The 27,424-nt window shown below is 39.0% G+C and overlaps 1 protein-coding gene across 3 annotated transcripts in view; it reads left to right on the top strand.

The window, feature by feature from the left end:
- LOC139476000 (proto-oncogene tyrosine-protein kinase ROS-like) overlaps positions 1 to 27,424 on the top strand; it is a 170,324-nt gene that overhangs the window by 111,333 nt on the left and 31,567 nt on the right. For 2 of the 3 annotated variants that reach the window (XM_071259223.1, XM_071259222.1), the window contains exons 9-18: positions 15,132 to 15,260; positions 17,797 to 17,838; positions 19,781 to 19,959; positions 20,953 to 21,047; positions 21,758 to 22,182; positions 22,938 to 23,030; positions 24,377 to 24,589; positions 25,389 to 25,493; positions 25,963 to 26,138; positions 26,854 to 27,206. In XM_071259223.1, coding sequence (XP_071115324.1) covers positions 15,132 to 15,260; positions 17,797 to 17,838; positions 19,781 to 19,959; positions 20,953 to 21,047; positions 21,758 to 22,182; positions 22,938 to 23,030; positions 24,377 to 24,589; positions 25,389 to 25,493; positions 25,963 to 26,138; positions 26,854 to 27,206 — 1,810 coding nt within the window. The remainder of the gene's footprint in view (positions 1 to 15,131; positions 15,261 to 17,796; positions 17,839 to 19,780; positions 19,960 to 20,952; positions 21,048 to 21,757; positions 22,183 to 22,937; positions 23,031 to 24,376; positions 24,590 to 25,388; positions 25,494 to 25,962; positions 26,139 to 26,853; positions 27,207 to 27,424) is intronic. The other variant, XM_071259224.1, reaches the window with a different exon arrangement.

Raw genomic sequence — 27,424 nt, 5'->3', positions numbered from 1 at the left:
GTGACAATGACATCTTCGCGATAATATAGATAATATTTTATTGAATTGGATGAGTTGATATCAAGTAGTTAAATGTCTAATTCCAAATTGAATGATAATAAAGAAAAGTGACAAAAAATATTTCCCTAATCATAAGAAATCCCTAATGTCACTGAAGGGAAAGGAATACCAAATTGAAATTACCGTTACCCTGGAATAATATGCCAAATCTATCTATCCAGTAATAATTCGTTCAAAGTCAGTAATTAGGATAAATACACAAATATATGTAGACTAGTTCTAATCTCTCCTCCCCCCCCCCACATACCCACACACACACTCATCCCCGCTCCAATTTATTTTCCCAGACACATCACATGTTAACTGTGCCTTCGCCTTCCCTTTTTCAAAATCCTGTAAAGCATGATGTTATGTCACCTTTCCAGCCATTGCCCTGAAACCTTAGGCAAGGTCATGTAACTTGACAAGCCTGTGTTAAAGGGGCATGTGTGAGGTGGTGGCTGTGCCTGGACGGACACTGTTAGTGAGGAAGCAGCCATGGGAGGAGAGTCGTGCAGGGCAAGGGCAAGTAATAAAGCAAGACTTCAGCTTTGATGCCTGCGCAACTTTCAGATAACTCTGCGATCCATGGTTGTAAACACTGACAGTAGAAGGTGAACTCTGTGGCCTTCTATGTGGTGATCGGGGGTAGAGACACAAGAAGGTTGTAATTACTGTGTGTACAACAGTTTATGTCCCCTGGCGGAACAAGGTGAGATGCCCTCATCTAAACTCATTCTGCTGGGTTAGCCAGAGGAATAGGGGCTATAGGAACAATAAACTTGGGGTGTATGAGTGAGTGAGTGGGCTGTTATGCCACTTACAGCAATATGGTCGTGAGGGACACCAGCAATGGGCTTCACACATTGTTCCCATGTGGGTATAGTGTATGATACACCACTCAAAATATGGCCATCAATCTCTGCAGAGTTTCAATTATGTCAGCATTATATGTAGGGATGATTTATAATGCTTGCATAGTGAAGTATGTAATTTTAAAACGAAAAATAATTCTTATTATTCTGTGACATCACTGTTTTCTCTTAAAACGGCCACAAAGAGCCTAAAAAGAGCCCCTTACAGTCTTAAAGATACCCTTTCCCTCATAGAAACACCCTGCTGAAGGTACCATCCCCCCCAAATACCTAGTTTAGATACAAAACGGACACTGAACAACTCTTCAAGTGTGACATGAGTTGTACTTTGTGTGAATGTTTGCTTGTATTAGTTCCATTATAGTTAAAATGTTCAAACTTATGAATACAGTGCTTCAGACTGCCAGGGGGCCTTGTCACTGACCCCTAAAATAACAAGTGTCCAGCCATTACAGAGCAATATTAGTCCCCCTGGGCATATATGCTTGAGCCCTGCCCTTCATTCCTACAGGTATAATTGGTCACTTGACCCAAAACTATTCACATCGATCTGAATGCAGAATATAACAGTTCCCAACACACCATGCCAAGTGGTTAACATATCAATTTGAGAAATAATGTTTGTTACAATCGTTACAAGTAGTGTAACCCTAGGGTACAAATGATGAACTTAACATGATAATACATGTACTTTAAATTCTGGAAATACCAGACATTGCATCTGATGTTTGAAAAAAGACATGTTTTCTCCAAGGTTGCATGCATATGGCAGTTACATGCAGCTCCTTCAGCCTCGGCAGCAGTGTTACTGTGTCCAGTAAGATTGCAGGCGGCTTACTCTGACAGGTTGTGTATAGTTCCTTACAGACTGCACAGTGTATATGGGAATGGCTATTATATTATGATCATTTATTGCAGAGGGTGGGGAGGTTTTTGATGCACTGATGTCCTGAACATATTGACCCTCCCCTAATGTCTTTCACATATCTGGATGGCCATTCTTGTACATTTTTTTCATGACTCTCCCTGAAAAGATTAAATGCAAAAGAGCTCTATATGTTTTAAAATGTCCATTATTTATTACAGTCCCCTGATTCCCTGTGACACCCCTGAAAGTTTATCTTCAGTCATGCAGAATGCACTTTGTGTAAGACTTCTTGCATCTAAAATCACAAATATTATATTGTGATGCTAATGATTTCAACAGCCATTTCCTTTTTTGTACTTCCTCTGTTGTTAATGCAATGTTTAGCAATATTCCAGCTATATGACATCATTCTGTAAATAATCAAGTCTGGGCCAGACTATATGGTGATTGACATCATGAGCATCGATCTATGCAATAGAGATACAATGACATGATTCTACCAAGTCAGCAGACCTAACAACCCAATCCCTTTAGTCCTGGCTTATGACAAGCATGGTTTGCTGAAGCTCAATTCTAACCTGGATCTTCACAGGACTAGTAATTCCTACAGTATGAGTGCACAACCTGGTTTGTTTGTTTGTTTGTTGTTAACGCTGCACTTAGAAATATTCCAGCTATATGATGGCGGTCTGTAAATATTCAATTCTGGACCAGACAATCCAGTGATTGACATGAGCATCGATCCACACAATTGGGATCGATGACATGCATCAACCAAGTCAGCAAGCCTGACCACCCAATCCCGTTTGTCGCCTCTTATGACAAACATAGTTACCCTTTACGGCAAACATGGGTTGCTGAAGATCTATTCTACGTTTGATCTTCACAGGCCACAACCTAGTTGGTGACCTAATTTGCACAATGCTGATTCAGAAAAGAGACCCATGGCACCTGGGTAGTATTTGTACTACTATCCTGCTAGCCCAGAATGCAGTGCACATGTAGGAAAGTGGCAGCAAGTTGTGGAGTTCTCCCACAAGGGCCGTGGAGTAAACACAAATACAACACATCTGGGGAGTGGGTTACAGACACCAGTCTACCCATTCTTCCCGCTCAAACATTGCTACAAAAATTTGAATGTCACGTTCTCATTAAAACATGATACTCTTTCTCATATGGAAAACATTTTCTGCCATTATAACGGAAAGTTAATGTTCCTGTGTGGAGTTAAAGGAAATCAAAGATGAACATTTTTCTACGAAGAATTGAATACAATTAAAATACTGTACATATAATCTCCTTACACTGAGTACAAAGGATACAATGTATGTTTTGTGAAATATTTTACTTCTATTGTTATAACCTGTTGCATGAGTTTAATTAGGCACTCCATGTCTTGCTGATACCATTGGCGGCATCTAATTACAAAGAGATTTAACATAACTTGGAAATAATGTTTTCTGTGATGATTTTCTCACATTTTGCCACACTGCCCGCCTACTGTGTGAGAAAAACATGGATGAGAAGCACTTGGCTAAGGTTATGTTTCAATTTTTGACAGCAATAACACATTTTGTTCTGAGGTTGAAGAATATTGATTGGAATCAAAGTTCTTGATTCTTTTTATACCTCAAAAAAAATTTCTTTCAAAATAACGACCTATTACATCATTTTTGGATAATCTCAAACTTCATCCTGTTTCATTCATGAATGAGCATGTATCAATGCAAGGGAAAGCATTTAGTAATTAGTTTTTGGATGTTTATTTTTCTTGCTGCGACTTTAATTATTACGTCTCACAACTATAATCCCCGAGTTATAGCAGCTCTTCCCTTTTTCTTCATGAATGGTCACATTCAAATGTAAGTAAATCCTTCTCACAGATATTGGTTTCTCGTGATCTTCAGCTTGATAAACAGAGTCTTCTCATTTAAAAATTCTTTCGTTCCTTTTCCTGTTTTTTTATTAGGAATAAACAGAAATACAAACAAGATTGACAGACATTGATCAGTTAACCATATACACCACATCTATTGCTGGGCCTATGGGAGTTTACAAGGCAAATTAGTGTGTAGTGTTATGTCCTCTGTAGGAAGATCCTGCAAGGACGGGCTGTGTGAGGAGATGAAGACGATGTTGCTGCCCCACCCTTCCTGTTGGGGACAGTGCATGAAATGTTATACTGAGGGAGTGGGTGGGATTGTCAGAGAAACAACTAGGACACTGTAAAGCATACACAGATGGGTTCTTTTTATTGTTAATGTAGCCTTGTGGTGAATGCCAAAAGAAGAGTTCAGTTCTTACAGTGTGTGAGTGAGTCAGTTTTGTTTAACGCCGCTTCTAACAGTATTCCAGTCATTCCGGCATGTCAGCTTAATGTGGGAGGAAAGCCCAAGTGATGCAGGTCTTGACGTTTACCACTTCAGTGAAACCTATGAGCACGGGTATGGTGCTGACAAACCTAGAAACATAATTGGGGCAAACCGGGATTTAAACCCACAATCATAGGTTTCTGGCGTGTCCAAGGGACACAATTCTGCACAGCGAATTGCAGTGCCTTAGATGACTGGGCCACCCGTGCCCCCTAAGTTGTTAAAAGTGTTTACTAATTGTAGAGCACATTCTTGGGTTTCTCTGCTGTTTGTAAAATGTTGTTTTTCACTACCCACTATGAAATTTTAGTATTGTTATCTTCCAAGTGACAAGTGGTTATTTCACATGTTCTAATACTGAAGACCTGTTCGAATCCCGGCATGGATCTTATGAATATCTTGGTTTGTGCCCAATATGAAATCATGAAGTACCACCCATTCCTCTTGGACTGAAGGTGAACTTCAAGGGGAGGGTGCAGAATCTATTCAAACCTCTATGAAGCCTGGCATGGAGCACCATGGTTCCAATAGGGTTTGTGATTCAACAGGTTCCTATTGTGACAGCTGTTGACACAAAGATTCTTAAGGCACCTTCCATGTGTAAATCTAAGAAACAGTATTACTTTTACCAAAATCTGCTTCATGGAGTCTTAAGTCCCTTGTCTCAACTTTTCTTTAAAAATGGTTTCTATTTGTTGTTCCACTTGCTGTTGAATGTAGCATCGCTTGGTCAAGCCTGAATTTTATGATCAAAGGTTTGATTCGATGTCTTCAGTTCCCTGACTGAAGATTTCGCCAAAATGGTAAACATCAAAGACTTGTTCACTTTGGACTTTCCTCCCATATTGAAGTGATTAACCATGAAATAATTGAAATACTGACTTGTCTTTGCATGTGTTTGTGAGGTATGCCACCGGTGGTGCAGGATACGCTCACTTTTTTGCGAACACCTGGTATAGCTCGTTAATAATTTTTCATAAATACATGCTCATGATATAGTCGCAATTGTACTATGAATTCTGCAGTAACAGAGATTTCATGTGATTATGGAAAGGGTTACTTACTTAGGGAAATGTGTTATTTTAGAAACAGAGTATAATATTCCTTAAGAGGAAGCTGTCCCTTCAAGCTTCAAGGTCGCACAATGTTTCAAATGCCAAACTGATGGTGAGGATGTGGTTTGTGCATGGCTTCTTAAGACATGTGGACATTCCGGGGGAGGGCTTGCACAAAACTTTTCCTTTATTGTTTTAAGGTCTTTAAGAATGTGTCAATGAAATTCTAAGCCTATGTTTTAAGTGTAACTTTGTCAGAAGAGAAAGATGAATGGACATTGCAGATTCTGATGCAGGACCATCCAGAATATTCACTTTGCTTTTCCCTTCATTGTTTGCATGGAACAGTATATAGGTAATTTTCACTTTGTATCAGTGATAACTGGCTTTTCAATGGTAAGAAACGTAAATAAAAGTGATTGTTTGGGGTCATTTACAAGTATGTTTTTTAAAACTTCAGCAATTCAAATGGAATAAATTCTTTCACAACATTTCATTGAAGAAGTAATTGAAGACGATTCACTTCAGTAAGTGACATTAGATTGGAAATTAAAAAAAGTAAATAATTTTTTATGTTAATTGTGCCTGCAGTAGCAATTCACACAATGTACACAAGAGATAGTTCTAACAGATCATTGCTATCAATCAAATCTGCTTACCGAAAAACAACAAGCTAAAAAACAGTGGTAGCTAAATAAGCAGCCCATCTGTATTCATCATCAGTGTACATCTGTGCTATTGTTTTGTGTAAAAAGAGATAATCACATTAGCAAAAACATGACACGAGAATACCAGAAAGTGAAGGGTTGTCAGAAATCTCCATGCTGCATCTGACTCTACATTGACACTGCACAGGAAGAAAGTGGAACTGTGAGTGATAAATCTGCATATATGCATCTCTCCGACTATATCTACCTTAGGTGGTAATCTTATTGTCTCTGTTGCTGCCACTGTGTGATATACATCAACACAAGGGCTATTTATTGCAGCAGTGTAGCCATGCTTTCGTATGCTCAAAACATGAAGGCTTAATGAGGATATGCCAGGAGTTTTGGTATGTTTCAGTCATTATCTTTGACAGCATATGTATGTTTGATGTGATCACCCCCTCCATGTCTGTCTGTACACAAAGTCATATATCAATTCACCCATACATGCATTGATATTTCCATCCATGTGTCTGTACAGCAATCCATTTGTCCATGCACCCATACATCCATTGATATTTCCATTCATGTGTCTGCACAGCAATCCATTTGTCTAGGCAACCATACATCCATTGATATTTCCATTCATGTGTCTGCACAGCAATCCATTTGTCTAGGCAACCATACATCCATTGACATTTCCATCCATGTGTCTGCACAGCAATCTATTTGTCCTTGCACCCATACATCCATTAAATTTCCATCCATGTGTTTGCACAGCAATCCATTTGTCTAGGCAACCATACATCTATTGATATTTCCATCCATGTGTCTGTACAGCAATCCATTTGTCCATGCACCCATACATCCATTGATATTTCCATTCATGTGTCTGCACAGCAATCCATTTGTCTAGGCAACCATACATCCATTGATATTTCCATTCATGTGTCTGCACAGCAATCCATTTGTCTAGGCAACCATACATCCATTGATATTTCCATCCATGTGTCTGTACAGCAATCCATTTGTCCATGCACCCATACATCCATTGATATTTCCATTCATGTGTCTGCACAGCAATCCATTTGTCTAGGCAACCATACATCCATTGATATTTCCATTCATGTGTCTGCACAGCAATCCATTTGTCTAGGCAACCATACATCCATTGACATTTCCATCCATGTGTCTGCACAGCAATCTATTTGTCTAGGCAACCATACATCCATTGACATTTCCATCCATGTGTCTGCACAGCAATCTATTTGTCTAGGCAACCATACATCCATTGATATTTCCATCTATGTGTCTGCACAGCAATTCATTTGTCTAAGCAACCATACATCCATTGATATTTCCATCCATGTGTCTGCTCAGCAATCTATTTGTCTAGGCAACCATACATCCATTGATATTCCCATCTATGTGTCTGCACAGCAATTCTTTTGTCTAGGCAACCATGCATCCATTGATATTCCCATCCATGTGTCTGCTCAGCAATCTATTTGTCTAGGCAACCATACATCCATTGATATTTCCATCCATGTGTCTGCACAGCAATCTATTTGTCTAGGCAACCATACATCCATTGATATTCCCATCTATGTGTCTGCACAGCAATCTATTTGTCTAGGCAACCATACATCCATTGATATTTCCATCCATGTGTCTGCACAGCAATCCATTTGTCTAAGCAACCATACATCCATTGACATTTCCATTCATGTGTCTGCACAGCAATCCATTTGTCTAGGCAACCATACATCCATTGATATTCCCATCCATGTGTTTGTACCGCAATCCATTTGTCTAGGCAACCATACATCCATTGATATTTCCATCCATGTGTCTGCACAGCAATCCATTTGTCTAGGCAACCATACATCCATTGATATTCCCATCCATGTGTTTGTACCGCAATCCATTTGTCTAGGCAACCATACATCCATTGATATTCCCATCCATGTGTTTGTACCGCAATCCATTTGTCTAGGCAACCATACATCCATTGATATTTCCATTCATGTGTCTGCACAGCAATCCATTTGTCTAGGCAACCATACATCCATTGATATTCCCATCCATGTGTTTGCACAGCAATCCATTTGTCTAGGCAACCATACATCCATTGATATTCCCATCCATGTGTCTGCACAGCAATCTATTTGTCTAGGCAACCATACATCCATTGATATTTCCATTCATGTGTCTGCACAGCAATCTATTTGTTTAGGCAACCATACATCCATTGATATTCCCATCCATGTGTCTGCACAGCAATCCATTTGTCTAGGCAACCATACATCCATTGATATTTCCATCCATGTGTCTGCACAGCAATTCTTTTGTCTAAGCAACCATACATCCATTGATATTTCCATCCATGTGTCTGCACAGCAATCCATTTGTCTAGGCAACCATACATCCATTGATATTTCCATCCATGTGTCTGTACAGCAATCCATTTGTCTAGGCAACCATACATCCATTGACATTTCCATCCATGTGTCTGTACAGCAATCCATTTGTCTAAGCAACCATACATCCATTGACATTTCCATCCATGTGTTTGCACAGCAATTCATTTGTCTAAGCAACCATACATCCATTGATATTTCCATCCATGTGTCTGCACAGCAATCCATTTGTCTAAGCAACCATACATCCATTGATATTTCCATTCATGTGTCTGCACAGCAATTCTTTTGTCTAAGCAACCATACATCCATTGATATTTCCATCCATGTGTCTGCACAGCAATCCATTTGTCTAAGCAACCATACATCCATTGATATTCCCATCCATGTGTCTGCTCAGCAATCTATTTGTCCCTGCACCCATACATCCATTGATATTTCCATCCATGTGTCTGCACAGCAATCCATTTGTCCCTGCACCCATCCTTCAATTGATATTTCCATCCATGTGTCTGCACAGCAATCCATTTGTCTAGGCAACCATACATTCATTGATATTCCCATCCATGTGTCTGCACAGCAATCCATTTGTCCCTGCACCCATCCTTCAATTGATATTTCCATCCATGTGTCTGCACAGCAATCCATTTATCCATCCATTCAGCACACAGTATACTTTATTCTCATTTATCTCAACTCCAGTTCATTTACTCATTATCAAGAGTCTAGTCAGAATGAGATGCACATTAAGGTGAAACTTGGCGGAACTTTTACGTGACTGAAAAGCTTGCAATATGCTTTCAGAGCAGTAGACGTTTTTGTCCTGATGACTTTTCAGTGTGTTCTTTATTTCATCTCACCTGAACCATGCACTCTACAGGTGAATTGCCCCATAAATGATTGGACAAACACAGTTCATTATGAGAATTGTAGGAATATATTTGCATCTTCAAGGAGAGGCTGCAAACTCCATCAGCAGAACCTTCATCATTGGAAAGTTTTCTATTTTTGACAAACAATCTTTAAGATAAGATTTCTGCAATTTATTTCTGTGGAGGGATGAGTGAGTGAGTGAGTTTGATTTTACATCGCTTTTAGCAATATTCCAGCAATATCATGGTGGAGAACACCAGAAATGGGATTAACACATTGTACCCATGTCTGGAATCGAACCTGGGTCTTTAGAGTGACGAGCCAATGCTTTAACCACTAGGCTGCCCCCTGTGGAGGGACCAGAAAACAAGCATGTTCTACTTTAGCTGGCTGTTCCTTGAGACCTCTGAGGTTGTTCCATCAATGAAATAAATCATGTTTACAAACACCTATCCACTTATTGCTTCTCAATGTCCTTGTTTTCTCTGAGATTCCTGATTGCTCCAGGAATAAATCGGTGTCACTGTCAGTTAGTGCATTATAACAATCTAGTTGTCAAAACTACTATAACTCACTGGCAGTATACCACGTGAAATATGAGGGGACGGATAAAGCTGTTTGTTATCTCACAGTAATACCCTGTATCAGGTCTCTCTGTGACCCGCTGAAACAGTACTGATGCAGCAGTAACAAACATTCATTCACTCACTCACTGTAAGGGTGAGATGAGGGGAAATGAGGTTTAACGTCGCGTCCAAGATTATTGCACTTATATAGCGACATGCATGTACGTGTGTGTGTTTGTGTGGCTGCTTGTACTAGTCCGGATTGATGCCGATTTATAGTGCTAGCCCACTGAGGTACCATGCCGCAGTTTAACATGAATACCCCACTCAGACACAGTATACTGACTCCGAGCCGACCAGTCCTTGTTTTAGCCTCTTAATGCCGAGCGCCAGACAGGGTAACAACAAGTACCATCTTTTAACGTCTTTTGGTATGACGCGGTCGGGGATCGAACACTAGACCTTCTGCTCTCTGGGCAGATGCTCTACATCTAGACCACAGAGGTGGTCCACTATAAGGGACTTGTCTTAAATTTACAATCTCAGTGCTTCCAACAGACACGTCTTGCAGGCAACTCGTTCCATAGATTCCTAAATTATCCTCATTAGTGTAATCTGCTGTTGTGGTATTTATGATTGTGCAGTAAGGGTTCATAAGTAAGTTTTAAAAATATTCTTCTTCTGTTTGGCCAGTGGAGCGAAGAATGATTATTTCCGTTTTTTGTATGATGTCAAATCACATTTAGCCACATGATGGTATCTCATGATGGCTACACCTTCATTATTTTCATTGTAAACAAATGTGTGAAACAGATTCATTGTTTGCACAGATGAATCAGTGTGCCCTGTAAAAGAAATGAGAAAATAGGTGACTTCAAGTGTTACTTTTACTTCAGATGTTAAACACTGAACACAAAGAACTCCGATAGTGTGTAGCCTACCCTATTGGCCAACACCTGATGTCATCACTGATTTCCAGTGATACATTCTTCTAATTTTCACATCAATTTTGCTTTTACGCTCCATGGAATTAGTTTCAGCAGGTAATCGAGACTGGTTCTATATACGCTGGTGTTGATGTTTTATATATATTTACATAGAGTAGTTTAACTCCCACTGTTTTACTAGATACAGTTCATAGAAGAAAATGGATTTTGTGTTCTGTATGCTGAATGACATAAAATATGATTAGAAAGATGTTTTTGAACAAAAAGGTGTTAAATTTTTTCAACACTTAATTTTTAAATTTTTGAAAAATATTTATGGCAGGATGATGAAATTAAATTATTTTTTTTTCAGGCTTTTCTCCATCTACAACTGATGATACTCATGATAAAATTGAAATCCTACAGTCAACTCTGCTTTTTGCAGAGATTTCTTGCGAATCTGAAAAAGGTCTTGTCGCTTTTATTAACAGAGTACTCAATCTGCATACTATGACAGTTATATAAGATTAATACTGAGATTATAATTATAATTTACGGAATACTAAATTAAAGCATGAGAGACTACAAGCATATCAAGTGTCAATCCGGCATGTGTTACGTGTGTTTCACAAGACCATAGATTCACCTATAGCCATAAAGCAAGAAGAGACGATAATGTAGATATGGTATTAAGCACAGGGGATCTAGTGTTACTGTGAATTGCCCAGGTCTTGAATATACAATAAGTCAACCATCCAGTGTTGATGAAAGCCGAATACCCAACATGAACGAGTCCCATGTCACTGCAAGTGCCCTCGTATTAGCTGCTGCCAATTAACTTACACTGCTCACATGCCCTCTGTCAACTACTGTAATGAAACCACATTTTCCAATTAAGGCTCTTGTTACAAGAAGGTGCAAAATGTGCTGATCAAAATGCGATCTTCCGGATAATAAGATAGGAGATAGGAGCTGTCGGTTTGTAATGATGAGAAAAAAAATGATCTGATGGCAGAAATTTGTGAAATTGATAGTTCTAATTGTGAACATGTGCAGAGCTTGTTTCATTACAGTGGTGTGAACAGATAATTGGTTTGGTTAAATTTCTCTTCTCTCACATTTATGTCAAACTTGTTTCCATTTTATGGGCAAACTGGTGTAGGAATAATAGTTCATTTTACATGGAATTTGCCATTGTAGTCAGAGTTTTCTCCAGAATGAAGATTGAAATATCAGACGTGACAGTTTCAGAAATGATTGTCTCATTTATTAACTTGTATATGGCCTCAAGTTATTTGATATTTATTAAAAAATAAGAAATTGCACCTGAAATTAACAGTAATGGGAAGAAGATTGATTTTTTTTATGACAAACATTTCAAGAGATGGAACTTTTGGGAGGATGAATAAAGCTGAATACAGTCAGTTTGGAGATAACAATTATACATATTTGAAATGGTGTTTAGACCTAATACATCAGTGGCAGTAACTTGTACCATGAGAGATTGTTGCAAAGCAAGAAACCTTTGACAAGCATGTGGGAGAGGTGGGGTAGTCTAGGGGTAAGGCATTGGTTTGTCTGCTGGAGGTCAGCGTAGATTCCCATCATGGGTATAACCTGTGAAGCCTATTTCTGGTGTCCCCCACACACTGATATTGTTGGAATATTGTTGAAAGCTGACTCACTCACTATCACTCTCTGCAAGCATGTATTTGGAAGGAGGGTGGTTTATTTATTGGGAGAGGGGGGGAGGCAAGAGTGGATCATTTATCTCGAGTGCCATGGGTTACTTTGTAGAGTTGTATCTCAAAGACATGACATTTTGATATGATTTCTAGTTTTAAATCATAAATTTGCCTTGATAACGAAACTTGGTTTGTCAGCACTATATCTATAGAGGTTTTGCCAAAATAGTAAACGTCTAGGATCTGCATCGCATTTCAGATTTCATCCAATATTAATCCAACAAGCTGTGATATTACTGAAATACCAAAAACTGCCCATGTGGTCTTTGATGAAACTACCGTATAGTAATAACAATCATTATGTAACAGCTCCAACTGTTGCCAATAATAACATTATTTTGATTATTTCCAAGTCTGTATTCATATCCCAAACTATTTTTCTTTGAAGAATCCAATTCAATATGTGAATGTCACATGGAATGACCTAAGGAAGGCCCATGTAGTTATTGCCTAGTGTAATACCGCCCTTTGATGGTTGTAACAGAGGATGACTTTGATGGAATAATGAGCATATATTAATTGTATCACCAATGGTATAACAGATCGTATCACCCATGTCGTGTCATAGCACCATCATGGATGTCTTTTATGTAATATTCCATGTCACTTCCCTTTGGCATACAAGTTGACCAGCTGGCCTCTGCCAGGACCATCTGATATTTACAATATCAGTATACACCATTGTTATTGACTTCATCATTTTTTCATTCAAGGCTGTCGGTAACGTCACCCGCTTCCTGTTCTGATAGTATCAGGTTTCAGGTGTATCCCCTAGCACTGTAGGTGCACCTTGTGACAGTTCAGTAATGGGGAACATCATCATGCTGAATTACCTTGGATAATTGAAGGCAGATTCATCGACCTGATGGCTGACATCACAATATATCTCCTACCTTATTTCCTGTAACAATATACATGTACTGTGAAGTGCATGCTGTAGCCCACATATTTTGCACCCTGTGTGTGTGTAAAGGTGTGTGGTTTTGATTTCAAGGTTAAAGATGCTTCAGTCCATTCTTGTAAAACATGCATACCGCCTCTCTGGTTTGGTGGATCGAGCGTCTGCTTGGAGAGCGGATGGTTGGTGGGTCGATCCCCTGCAACGTTATACCAAAAGACATTAGGTGGTATGCTATGGATGGAGTATAGTCTTTTAGGCCTTGTTTTTTCCAAGTTATTTCAGCTTATAAAGACCCAAGAGTGTGTCACCTGATTCACAACAAATCAGGAATTCTGTCATCAGATAATTTAGTTTAGTTATCTGCGGGTCATATCATTTTCTTTCGTATTTCAATGGTCAAGTTAATACCTCATCTTATCTACGGGGTCGGCTTATCTGCAGTCATATATGGTATAATGTTTATGAATGACATGTGGGGACACAGGTGATTGTTGGTTCGAATCCCGGTTAGCCAAATATGTTACTAGGGTTGTCAGCACCATACTCGTGCTCGTGGATTATACCAAAGTGGTCATCCAATGAGACTGGCATCACTTCGGGCTTTCTTCACACATTAAGCTGACACGCCATGATATAACTGGAACACTCTCCAAATCAGCGTTAAACCCAACTCACTCACTCACTATAAAAGCCACGCCTATATATAAGATAGGGAGTGTCTTATAAAGATGGCATATGCGTCATCATTGGTGCCTTGCTTCTGCACTGCCAGGGAGGGCATTCTACTTTTCCATTCATATACCAGAGTATGTATGAAGAGATATTGGTCTGCTGTCTGCCAGATTAGAAGACTGCAAAAACTAGCTACAACAGGAGGTACTTGATGATCTAACACACACTGTAGCATGAATCTACTCTAACAGTGCTTACAGGAGAATTATGGATAACAACTTCATTACTATACATACGCAACATGTCAGGGTTACTTCTTGCCTCTTCACTAGGTGAATGACAGGATGGACGAACGTGACATGCATATACACATACAAACGTAAGAAGGGACAAGAAGTAGCCCTGAAACATGTAGAGTACCCGGGTAAACTACCTTTATAGCAAACACCCTTATAACGAACTGATGGATATAACAAACGGTTTTGGTGTCCCATCCATATATACTGCTTATAACAATCTATGGTTAAAATGAATTAGAATTTGTGGTCCCTTTGAATTTGTTATATATAGTTTACTCTGTGTGTAATAAAGAAGTTGCTATCCATAATTACACTGCTTGTCATGGTTACATTCAACTTTTATATGTCTGTAAACTCCACTTTAGTATTGGTACCTGGAGGAGGAAAGGGTTTCCTGGAAGACTAAGCTGCCATTTTGTTGGTAGACTTGTACAGAGAGACAGATCATGAAGTAGATCTTTCTTTTTGTTTTGTACTCATTATGAAATTTGCCTTTCTGTGTTGTATATGTGCATTTGTAATACGGTCATGTTGCTGTAGAGACAATACAGTCCACGCATATCCAGGTATCTGCTCTTAAATAACAGAATGTGGTTGTTTTCTAAAACAGAGGATGAAGTCAGGGTTTTGTTTCCAAACAGATTTTATCATTGCTCTATTTTAACATGTGTGACATTTTAGCAACTAGCAACATGTTTTACATATAAGGTGATGTATATGGCTAGAATATACCCAATAGTTAATGTATTATTTAACAACCGAATCAGTTAATAATTACAACAATTATTTGTTTTACTGTTGCCTGTCTGGTCAAGACAAGTAAGAAAAATGAGTCTTAAAACAAATCGTCATGGTCATCTTTTTCCTTTGCAGTATCAGCCAATGAGACACCGTTCCTCATCCTGGGCTCAGCCAATCGGGTGCTGAAGCAGAACCTAATTAATATAATGAGTCTAGCTGACACCATCCTGGAGGAAGACAACAAGAGCAATATCATAACAGGTACAGGAACCTAGAATCTCTTTGACATCTTTAGTTGATAGTAATACCCTCTCATCAGCATTTCAGGACAGATGTTTCTCCAATACCCAATGTTGCAGTAAAAAGCAACTAAATGGGGATTGGATGTCTGTCATGGGCCCTGAGTATATTAGTTAAATACTACTATATTACTTAAATGGGTGACCATCTCTCAGGTGTGTTGGGTGCCTTAGTGATGCTGTACTTCGCTGTAGTGGACCCTGAGTATGGATCCAGTACTTGAATGGGTGACCATCTCTATGTTGCCATACACTGGTGATGCTGTACTTTGCCTTAGCGGCCCCAAGTATAGATAGTACTTGAATGGGTGACCATCTCTATGTTGTCGTACACTGGTGATGCTGTACTCTGCTGTAGTGGCCCCAAGTATAGATAGTGCTTGAATGGGTGACCATCGCTATGTCGTCATACACTGGTGATGCAGTACTCTGCCGTAGTGGCCCCAGAGTATGGATAGTACTTGAATGGGTGACCATCGCTATGTAACCATACACTGGTGATGCTGTACTTTGCTGTAGTGGCCCCTGAGTATGGATAGTACTTGAATGGGTGACCATCGCCATGTAACCATACACTGGTGATGCTGATATGAACTCCATCTATCCATGATCGTTTGTCTCGTGCAGGCCTGATCCTGCTGGTCCTGGGTCCACCAGCACAAAGGGAACTATGCTCTGCGACTATCGTAAGCCTATGTTAAAGGATGGGAGTTACGATGGTCGTAGGACTCAGGTCGCTTTGTGAGTGGGCCCTGGTCAACAGTGTCGGGAGTAGTGAACAGATCTCAGGAAGAGGTGGTGTCACTGTAACACTGATTGTGTAACTTGCACCTTGAGACTAACTAGTGCTGCAAGTTAGATGTTAACCATAGAGAAGCACTTGTTTATGAAATGGGTTTAATTATGAGCCAGTCAAAACATATATATGTATATTAATGTTAAATATTTTGTTCTTTTTTAAACAATATATCCCATAATTTTAAATGATATGAATGAATATTTCTTCTATATAGATGAGATAATTGGCCCTTATCCCCGCTGTCACTGTAATGGTTGTCCCATCATCATCTGTTTCAATGAGATAATTGGCACATCTTGACTATGTAAATGAGAAAATGGGCATATCTCACAATTGTTAATGGGGTGATGGGCTTATCTCACCTGTGTTAATGAAGTGATTGGCGTATCTCATCTTTGTAAATGAAATATTTTGTGTATATATAATTTATTGTCACTTGATGAAAGTACTGGAAAAGATAACGGTGGTGTCTTTGATCTCTACAAAAAACACTACCTCTCACAACGACCTATATTTCACTGATACTTTCCATTAATTAGCATTAATTTATTTATTTTGACTGAGATAAGCATTGAATTGTGTTGCAACTATGTCAGATGCACAGAGAACACTAGTAGTCCTGTAAATGATATAGAAAGTGGTGTTGTGGCAAGTGAATTTAGAAATGTGTTGTTTGATACATATTGGAAATACACATGTAGTCTTTCAACTATCTCTGCCTGTAACTGGTAATCCTATCTCTGCTTCTAGAGTTCAAAAATTCTTCTTTCTATATGAACTGTATTTCTGTCCTGTGAATACTTTTCTTCATCTGATATAATTTTCACTTATCTATCCTACCTAACCTACTTGTACTTTAAATTCTAACTGTCTCTTACCTTCTTCTGACATATTTCTGCCACTTTCCTCTCTTCCTCACTTCTCTTCAGCTATTTCTTTTTTCTTTTGGGGGCACAAGTGTCCCTGTCGTCTCAGTCACTACAATTCGCTGTGCAGAGTTGCATCCCTTGGGCACACCAGAAACCTGGGTTCGAAATCCTTGTTTGCCCCGATTAGTTTCTAGGTTTGTCAGACACCATACCAGTGCTTGTGGGTTTCACCAAAGTGGTCACCATCTGAGACCTGCATCACTTTGGGCTTTCCTCCCACATCAAGCTGACAAGCTGTTTTATAACTGGAATACTGTTCAAAGCAGCATTATACCTGACTTACTCACTCACTATTTTTTTCTTTCCGTTCTTATCCCTTTCTCTTATTAACATCCTGACCTCCTCCATGGTCTAGTGGTAGAGCGTCCCCTCGGAGAGCGGAAAGTTAGGGGTTCGATCCCCGGCTGCATTATACCAAAAGACGTTAAAAAGTGGAACTTGTTGTTACCCTGCCTGGTGCTCGTCATTAAGGGGCTAAAACAAGGACTGGTCAGCTCGGAGTCAGTATACTGTGTCTGAGTGGAGTATTCATGTTAAACTGCAGCATGGTATCTCACTGGGCTAGCTCTATAAAATCGGCATCAGTCCGGACCATTAGAAGCAGCCATACACACACAAACTATGTAAGTGCAATAATTTTGGGTGCAGCGTTAAAACCCATCTCTCTTCATCCTACTTAGCTCTAACATAATATTGTTAGTTCTTCCTCTCGATCTACCTGTCTGTCCTCTGTCTAATGTCTGCTCTCTCTGCCATGCATACCTACCTAGGAGTGGAAACAGTGTATGAGAGTCAATCGGGTGACATTGAAGGTATTGTAATGCACCCACGAAGATTAAGTTTCAATGTTGTTGGTGTTCCCATGAATGTTGTTACAGACCCACTCCTTTTCAGTCATCACTTGCTAATGTTTGTATCATGTTTGTTTTCATTGATTATCATTTGATGTTGACAGACATTTATGTTGACCTGTGTTTAGCGTCAGCTTCTGTGATCACTAAAATTACTTTTTATTCCATACTTTTCAACAGCATTGTCAACCATATCAGTTTTGTTTCATACAACACTTGAAATTGATTTATGTTTTCAAATATTTAATTACAAAAAGCAATATTCTCATCAATGATGCAGTTCCTCTCTTTTAGTGCAAATACATGTATGTTAATTGGTGATTAACATAATTGGTTTGATAATACATTAAGAACAGTGTGATATTTCTTCTTACTGAGTCTTGCAAGTCACAGAAGCTGATGTGAACGACATGATAACTCCCATCAGTGTGATAACCGTGTGTATTTCACTAATTCACACCATTCATTTCAGACCTAATCAGTGTCCTTTGTTAATGATCTATTTAATTTTAATCAGTCACCCTCATGACAGTGTGCTTATTCTAAGAGTTAGTAAAAAATATGGCAGTGTTGTGTTCCAAAGAATACATATTACTTTGAAGTACTTACCTGCTCGATAGTTTTCTTATCATATACATGTATGTGAACCTAGACTCACGTCAATTGCTTATTGTTCTTCAATTTATCAAAATTGTATTTCTTGTCTAACTGATTTTAATACTTAATAATCTTGGAGATAAGAGCTTAAGTAATATATGAAATATATTTTTTAGGGTTGATTTGAAATTAGTCTACGTAATGAAACTTGAAAAAAGAGCTTTAATACAAAATACCAATGTACAAAATGTATAAAAAAAAAATGAATGAAACAAAAGATTCATTTTTATATGTTTTTATAACTTTTATTCCAAATTAGGTATAAGCTTTTCCATATAGCAAGAAATTGAATTTTTGCTTGTTGGCATTTAATTATACATATGGTGTATTCATGTAAATCTATGGATTTCTATTGAAAGTACTATATATCTTCAGGAGACCAGTAGTATCACATTTAAAGTCACTATTTGTTGTGAGGAAATCAGTAGTAATCTACAGTTAGGTTTGATGGTCACATCATTGTATTATATTTTTTTAATACCACCCCAGGCTTTGATGTGTTATTTGACAGCATGTTTCATATAACAAGACACATTGAGTCCTATTACTACCCTAATGTTCTACAAGGTTGACTTTGTGATGCTACTTCACACCATGGAGATTGCACTGGTGGGAACAATGATATGAGAATCTCACCCCACCTTGCTTCATACATACATGTCAAGTACCGGTATAAAGGCTTATGCAAGAGGGCCCTGAGTTTGGCTTAGAACGACTTTGTTTTAATGTTAATGAGTCAAGCATTTGCTGACAAGGTAGAAAGGTTCTCATATCATTCCTATATGGTTGTAGCATGAAGTTTAAGTTCCAGAATTATGCAATACTTACAATTTCAACATGATTACTTCTGAGCAATATATGAAAATATGTCATGTACTTGTTTAGCAAGTGTGAACATCTCAGGAACATTTCTCATGGATAAACATTGGAAAATAATGAATTCCATGTCAAGCCTTTGACTAATTGTAATCTATTTGGGAATAATGATTTGATAAAACACAGTATAATTAATTGTTTGATAGAAAAGGCCATAATACATTCACAGTTGTGTGATTATTAAAAAGACATTGAACTCTTTCAAAATGATGTATGACTTTGAAATAAGAACACGTTCAATAACTGCTAGCCATTTACAAATTTAAGTTCAGGGAATATAAAAAAAACATTTATTTACCTGTGTTTAATTGTAATATGTGTACAGATATTTATCCTGGGAAAAGCATTAATAGTGTTTTACTTTCTGCAGGTGTTGGGATCCACATTCGCAGGCAACTTTTCATTGTGAGTGACGGCAATGAGACTGTACAGCAAGTCTCCCTATCAGCGGACACCATGAGGAAAAACATGTTCCCCAGTATCCTAAAGCCAACAGTCATCAGTGTTGACTGGCTCAATGATCGGGTCTATATTGTCAGTAGAAATCGGGTAAGATTGGATTTTTAAGGCATTCATCTTAAGAATTACCCAAATTGTGTTTCATTCCTACACATCACTGTTTGATCATTCTTTCAGCTAACATGGTGAGGCACCGATCATATATCATAGGGGGTGGTTGTGTTAGATTGGTCTTAGGACTGTGTCATGTTTTGCTGACCACCCCCTACATGTATTATTTTCCCATGACACCCTCCCCATGATAAATGACCAGTCCCTAAATAATGTTCTATAAAAATATAGAACTGTGCCATTTCTTTGAGTCCAGTTGTATTTGATATGTTCTAGCAGGAATATATTATGTTATTGCCATGGTAAGCCGTATGGTTGGGACACCTTTTGAGACTGCTACTGTTCACAGAACAAATAAACCAAATTACGTACAATGTTGTGAATGGGAAACAATAAGATTATTTCAGGACAATTATATCCCCTCGGCATCTCTCCATGAATGAAGACAAATGTTTGGTGACGCTGAGGTTATCACTAATAGATAGCGAGTAATTATCCCGACAATTAGGCAATGTCTAGCATCCTGTTGTTTGCACATATTTCATATCAATTACTCAAATAAGGTTAGTGTTTTCCCTTGAGGTCCCTACCCCTGTTCAGATTTAATTGTATAACTACACAATTACACCAGGCTATTTGCCATGTGTTTAATGGGAAAATAGCACATCAAGGGAGATAACTACTGCATACCTGTCCAATCTTCAAAAGTAGATCACAAAAAATAAGTTGAAGACTCTACTTCGAGCATGAAGAAAGATATTTAATAGTTTGCTGTGGCTCAATTGCTGAAATACTTGAAGTTCTTATAAGGACTACATGCATTAAGATGAGATTTAATGCCAAGTAAAGGGTGATGTTGGATATGCCTATGTTTCTAGTTATATTTTATGACTGCTTAAATGAATCTAAATATTTAAGCTCATCATTGTTTTGAAATGATTTTAGTGTTGAGTGTTGGTTGTTTTTCTTCAGATATTTGGGTGTCCGCTTGCCCGAGATGAATGTATTGTGGTTGTTGACAGTCTGCCAGTACCCCCTGGTGATTTGAAGGTGGATCCTGTGAATGGGTGAGTAATTGACAATCGCGATATACTACAAAAAACACGTTAAGAACACCCAATTTTTTCACATGACTATAGTTAATCTGTCATGGCCATATATAGCCAACTATAGTCATATGAAATAATTGCTTTCCTGATCTTCTTTTGAGTAGTATATCCAATGAAAAAAGAACTTATTTTTATACAGCAAGTTTGGCTTTAAGATTAGTGGTGTACTTTGCAGGTATGCTTCTCAAAAAGTACTAATGCACTGACTGATAACACTTTGATGTTACAAAAGATAACTGAACAGATAAATGCATGAACAAAATTTGAAAAAAAAACCTACAAATTTTTTTAAGAGTTACCGTATTCGACGTAATAAGCGCCCCGCTCTAATAAGCGCCCACGGCAATATTTGCTTATATATTGGCAAGTGAACAATCCCAATTAGCATCCCTTCCGATTGATCAGTGTACACAAGACTTATTTATTCGTGTATAATACGCACTCGTGTTTTATATGCACCCTTAATTATGGGCAATTAAATTCTGGAAAAATATATCTGTCGTATATAAACAGTTCAGACCGTCAGCATAAACCATGAAATTTATCTTTCAACTCTGTTTTTTTCCCACCAAATTAATATTCTAATAAGAGCCCCCTATTTCTAATTTTGAGAGCGCCCTGGGCCCTTATTACGTCAAATATGGTAATATCTTTTCCTTGCATTTCAGATTTCTGTATTTCACCCAAGACGGAGAAGGCAAAGGTTTATATCGTATTGACCTTGCGGACATAAGTCAGAAGGAACGTGTGCAGCCAACCCAAATTGTTACTATCAACCATCTGAAAGCTTTCATGATTGACTTTGAGACAGTACGTCTCTACTTCCCCAACCACACACAGAACACCATGCTTTCCTCCTTTGTAGACGGGTCTGATATTCAGGATATTCGACCTGATGTCATTCTGCCAAGCTACAAACATATCATCAGTCTCACTGGCTATGATAATCGCTTCTATTGGACCAATGGCTCTGAGATGTTAAGTGAAGAATTTGATCCCAGATTTGAGAAGTATCGACATAATGAGCTGCTGTTCTTCGATAAGTACTACCGAGGATTGAACATGTACCACCCCAGAATGCAGCCAACACCAGGTAGAGTGAAATACTGGAGTTTTAGTTCCAGTACAACTTACTTACAACTACATCTAGACTTACAGTAGGGGGACCATTTGGTATTCTGATGGGGGTGGGGATGCCTCTCCGCTCCCCCCCCCCCCCCCCCCCCTGCACACACACACACACACACACACACACACACACACACCCCACCCCCCCCCCCCCCCAATCACACACACACACACACACCCCGACCCCACCCCACCCCCCAAAATAGTGACCCCAATATTTTTGGTTTAGAATATTTTTTCACACTACATTTCAAGGATCGTTTTATGACAGATGGTAGATCAGAACATCATGCATCTACAACAGTGCATGCATATTTACCTGTGAAGATCCGGGGTACAATAGGCCCTCAGCAACCCATGCTTGCCGTAAAAGGCGACTAACGGGATTGGGTGGACATGCTCGCTGCCTTGGTTGATGCATGTCATCGTATCCCAATTGCGTGGATGGATGCTCATGATGTCAATCATTGGATTGTCTTGTCCAGACTTGATTATTTACAGACCACCGTCATATAGCAGGAATATTTTTGAGTGTGGCGTTAAACAACAAAGAAATGAGAAAGCATGCATATTTACGCATGGATTGCTATTTTATTTACTATCCAAAGTCAGATATTTCCCCTGTAATGTCCAGTAGTGTAAGCACACATTTCAGTCAGTACTGACCTCAGTCTGGTTGATTGCAATGGCCCATGATGGAGTGTTTCTTCCTTGCTTCAGTTCCACACGCAGCACCGATGAACCTGCAAGCATTGTTTGAACCAACGGAAGTACACATAAAATGGGAGCCCCCTCCATTACTACAATACCAAGGTGAGTACAGATGTACATGTTCGTGTCCTCTATTGGCATTCTAGTCACTGATTTTCACCACGACATGTTTCTAGGTTTGTCAGCACTATACTCGTGCTCGTGGGTTTCACGGAAGTGGTAAAGACCTGCATCACTTTGGGCTTTCCTCACACATTAATCTGACACACTGTGATATAACTGGAATATAGTTAAAAGCGGTGATGAATCCAACTCACTCACTCACTTGGAGCAGTCGGGTAGCCTAGTGTTTAAAGTGTTCGCTTGTCACGCCGAAGACCCGGGTTCGATTCCTAACATGGGTACAATGTGTGAAGCCCATTTCTGGTGTGATATTGCTGGAATATTGCTAAAAACGGCGTAAAACCATACTCACTCACTCTGTAGTAGCTGATGAAGGTAATTACAAGAGGGGTGTGGATACCAACTTGTTTATTTACACTTTTAACTAGTGAGACTATTGGGGCTGTTTTCATAGTAGTATACCATCTTTAAGGCTTGATAATTATATAAAACAGTGTAAGAGAAATTAATAAAGTATTGCTGATAATTTCAAAGTTGGGTGTTTCCTTCCTATCGCATGTCAAACCAAAGGGAAGTAACTCTAATCTAAACTTAAAGTGATCCTTGGTATTCAATACACAGGCAGCTTTGAAATTTTCATAATTTATGTTTTATTGATAACTTATTGCAACCATTGCAACTATCAATTGTTATGCATACTATTGTCAATGCTAATGGCATTTTTATATTCCATCAATATCGTACTATAGTAGGGCAAACAATTGCAATATGTCGATAGTTGCTTTCCGTATTTGGCAATTGGAAATATTGACAATGACAAGTCTGTTTTGGTAAATCTAAACTTTGTTTCATGACAGTAGTGTATGTAAGTTATTATCGATGACGACAATTTCATATTGATAATCGTTAATATTTCTTCCCATCGACGATAATTCCGCTTATCAATTTTTTTAGCCAGCCGTACCTTTTAAACCCACAAGCAGGTTCTATGATGCTAATGAACCTACAAAAATAATCAAGGCAGATCTGGATTTAAACACAGGAGCATAGGTGTCTCTAAAGGATGTCAGCGTTCAATGGTATATTGTGTGCTTTTAGACTACCTCCATACTGAAGGGCAGCAAGTACAATCATCAAGGCAGATCTGGATTTGAACACAGGAGCATGCGTGTCACACACTCTTAAAGGATGTCCAAGTTCCATGCTTTACTGTGTGCTAAGACTACCTACATACAAGTATTAGTGGGGGGTTTATGTCTACTTCGTGCTCATGTGATGGGGATACAAGGTTTTATAATAACAAATACTTTTAAATGGCACTGCAGGCCGCGGAGCTTGGAACCAGTGGGACTATGAGTTGTCGTTGTTCGATGTGGAGGACAGGGAGAACACAGAACAGTCCATCAACGCAACAGGGAACACGGTCATGGTGCAACAGCTCCAGCCAGACACTCGCTACAACATCCGGGTCCGAGCTGTTTCTGAGTCCGGTCTTGGACCCTGGTCGGACATTTTCATTGGAAGGACTCTTAAAGCAGGTAAACCCATGCAAGAAGCACTACCTTTAATGTGCAGTCACAAACATGTGCTTATAGTGTTTTATGTAGAGCCAAAATACATGATGTATATTCATGTACCGTGACAACAACATCAGTGTGATCATGAACCTGTATCTGCCCTGCCCTGCCCTGCCCTGCCCTGCCCTGCCCCTCACTGGGCGGGTTAAGGTATGTTTTAGCTTGTTCACTGGCATTAGTATATTGAGAAAGTAATTTTTCTACCTCATATCCAATATTGTGTTTGGGTAGGCTAGTGGTTTAAATGTTGATCGTCAAGCTTAAAGCCAGGGTTCGATTCCCGACATGGCCTTAGTGTGTCAAGCCTATTTCCGCTTTGATTATTGCTTGAATCTTACTCGTTTTAAAGAAGTGGAAAACCGAACACTTGGTATTGGTTTCAACACATATATTCCTGTTTTTGCAGTATTTTTAATTGTGACCCTGTTTTTTTACCATGCTTTTAACATCTCTCAAAAGTCATATTCAGCTGAAGGACTTGAATTTTGGGATGTATTTTTCTCCTCAGATTTGAGTGTTTCGTGCTTCGTCCTCAATATTTATGCAGAAAATGGTTAAATATCCATTTTCCATGCTGACAGAAACTTTTTAAAGTGTCTGTCTTCGTTTAAGTTTTAAACTGTTGACTGCATAGCCAGATGAGTTCATTGTCGTAGAACTATTTCTTCAGGAATAATGAAAGTATACAAAGAAAGCATTTGGTATTTGTTTGTAAACATATACGCTTCAAGAGATCGAGAGATATATGTTTGTTTTACAGAAAAGATACCAGTTCGTGTTTTAATGAGTATACCCGGAAGGATAATTGAGACCGATCTATCTGACAACACCAATCACACGTTGGTCAACACCAGCTCCGCAAGAGGTAGGACAGTTTACAGTCTTCAGCAACAAGTAACTGCGTATCAGCAACTGCGTATTTCTGCATTTCTGATGCGTATTTTACGCAGATACGCAGCTTATCTGGAGCTCTGGTTATATGGCTATGAGGAAAGCAAGAATGAACATGAACAATACAACAGTTGGTATCCCTGGATGACATTCCTCTGTATCATCCTTTGATTAAGACTTGACTTCAATATGACGACATAGTGAAATCAATTCTTGTCAATAAATATGTTGACAATATTAAGTTCACCAACTGCTTATTAAATCATTAAATAAAAAACCTCATTCTGTAATCAGCCAATCAGGAAACTGCTGTACATTAAAATGCGTGGCCTAATTATTTTTTGGCTTATGGATAAATAAACATAAAAAGATAATGCTTGGTTAGCAAATCAAATACCATGGAATCACTTACAATTTATTTATTATTTGTTTCATTTCATCAGATATTGCCTGGCATAACAACATGCTTATGTGGATATCCAAAGATGGTGGGTATGTCCACATCCTGGACCACACAAAGCAGATACGGACAAACATGGCTCAGAACAGTGAAGCTTCCTGTCTTGAGTATGACTGGCTTGGGAAGAAGATATTCTGGTCGGAGTTTCAACCAGCTGTGGTATGTACTTGCACTGGCTGTAAGCGAAGGCATGATTGATTGCTGACAGTTTGGCACAGGTGCTTGTACTTTCATCAAGCACGTGATACAAGCACATGTACTTACTCCATAAGTATTGATGGATACTACAACTTCTAGAGTGTCGACCTGTGACAATCCGGGTTAGAATAGCTCTTCAGCAACCCATGCTTGCCATAAAAGGCAACTATGCTTGTCGTAAGAGACAGCTAACATGATCGGGTGATCAGGCTCGTTGACATGGTTGATGCATGTCATCGTATTGCAATTGGGTAGATCGATGCTCGTCATGTCAGTCACTGGACTGTCTGGTCCAGACTTGATTATTTACAGACTGACGTCATCAAGCTGGAATTTTGCTGAGTGCGGCTTTAAACAACAACAAACAAAAATTCTAGAATGTCACTTAAGGATCTTAATATCAGGGACTAAACTAGGAATCTGGAACCCACCTAGTCTGTCATACAGACCCTGAAACAAATATATCTGGTAGTCAGTGTTGCAGTAAGTTCATTTTATCGAATTGCAAGTAAAGACAAGACACTATCGCATCATGACAGTGATTCAGCAGTCACTGAGACATTTCATCACTGGAAGTGGGGGCATACAGAAACTGACACCCAAACATAAAACGAAATGAGCATGAACTACAATGTAGTGGCAGTTCACTTACAGTTTACTTCCTATTCCTCCCCAGATCAAGAGATCAGATATCAACAGTCTGTCCAGTGACTTCATATACCAGGCAACTGCTCGGGACATGGCTATTGACTCCACTGCTGGACGACTCTACTGGGCCACAGCCAACACCATCGAGTCCACCTTCCTGAATGGCGAGGATCACATTGTGATAGACTCGGTGCCATTCTTCCAGGGTAAACAAATCATCAGTCTTGTCGTTAATCTGGACTTAAAGAAGGTCCTGTGGTACATCAAGGCCTTCGAGAACCAAGACCTGTACATGGCGGACCTCATCAGTGCCGAGGGATCATTTGCCATGGACGTCCGGACCAGTGTGAGGGAAATGGGAGACTTCAAGAGCATCTCAACGTAAGAACACTTGATACTACATGTTTCACTTGTCTAATCCAAGTCAAATCTTTGCATGTTTTAATTGTGAGTCTGAACTAAATTTTTAAAGGTGGATGAGTGAGTTAAGTTTAACGCCGCTTTTAACAGTATTCCAGTTATATCGCGGCGTGTCAGCTTAATTTGGGAGGATGGCCCGAAGTGATGCAGGTCTCCGACGTTTTCTTCAGTGAAACCCA

This window comes from Haliotis cracherodii, unplaced genomic scaffold, assembly GCF_022045235.1.
Source record: "Haliotis cracherodii isolate W230 unplaced genomic scaffold, xgHalCrac1.p SCAF_3, whole genome shotgun sequence".
Classification (NCBI taxonomy): domain Eukaryota; kingdom Metazoa; phylum Mollusca; class Gastropoda; order Lepetellida; family Haliotidae; genus Haliotis; species Haliotis cracherodii.
Note: the sequence above shows the minus strand (reverse complement) of the source record. Positions and strands in the feature narration are given on the sequence as shown.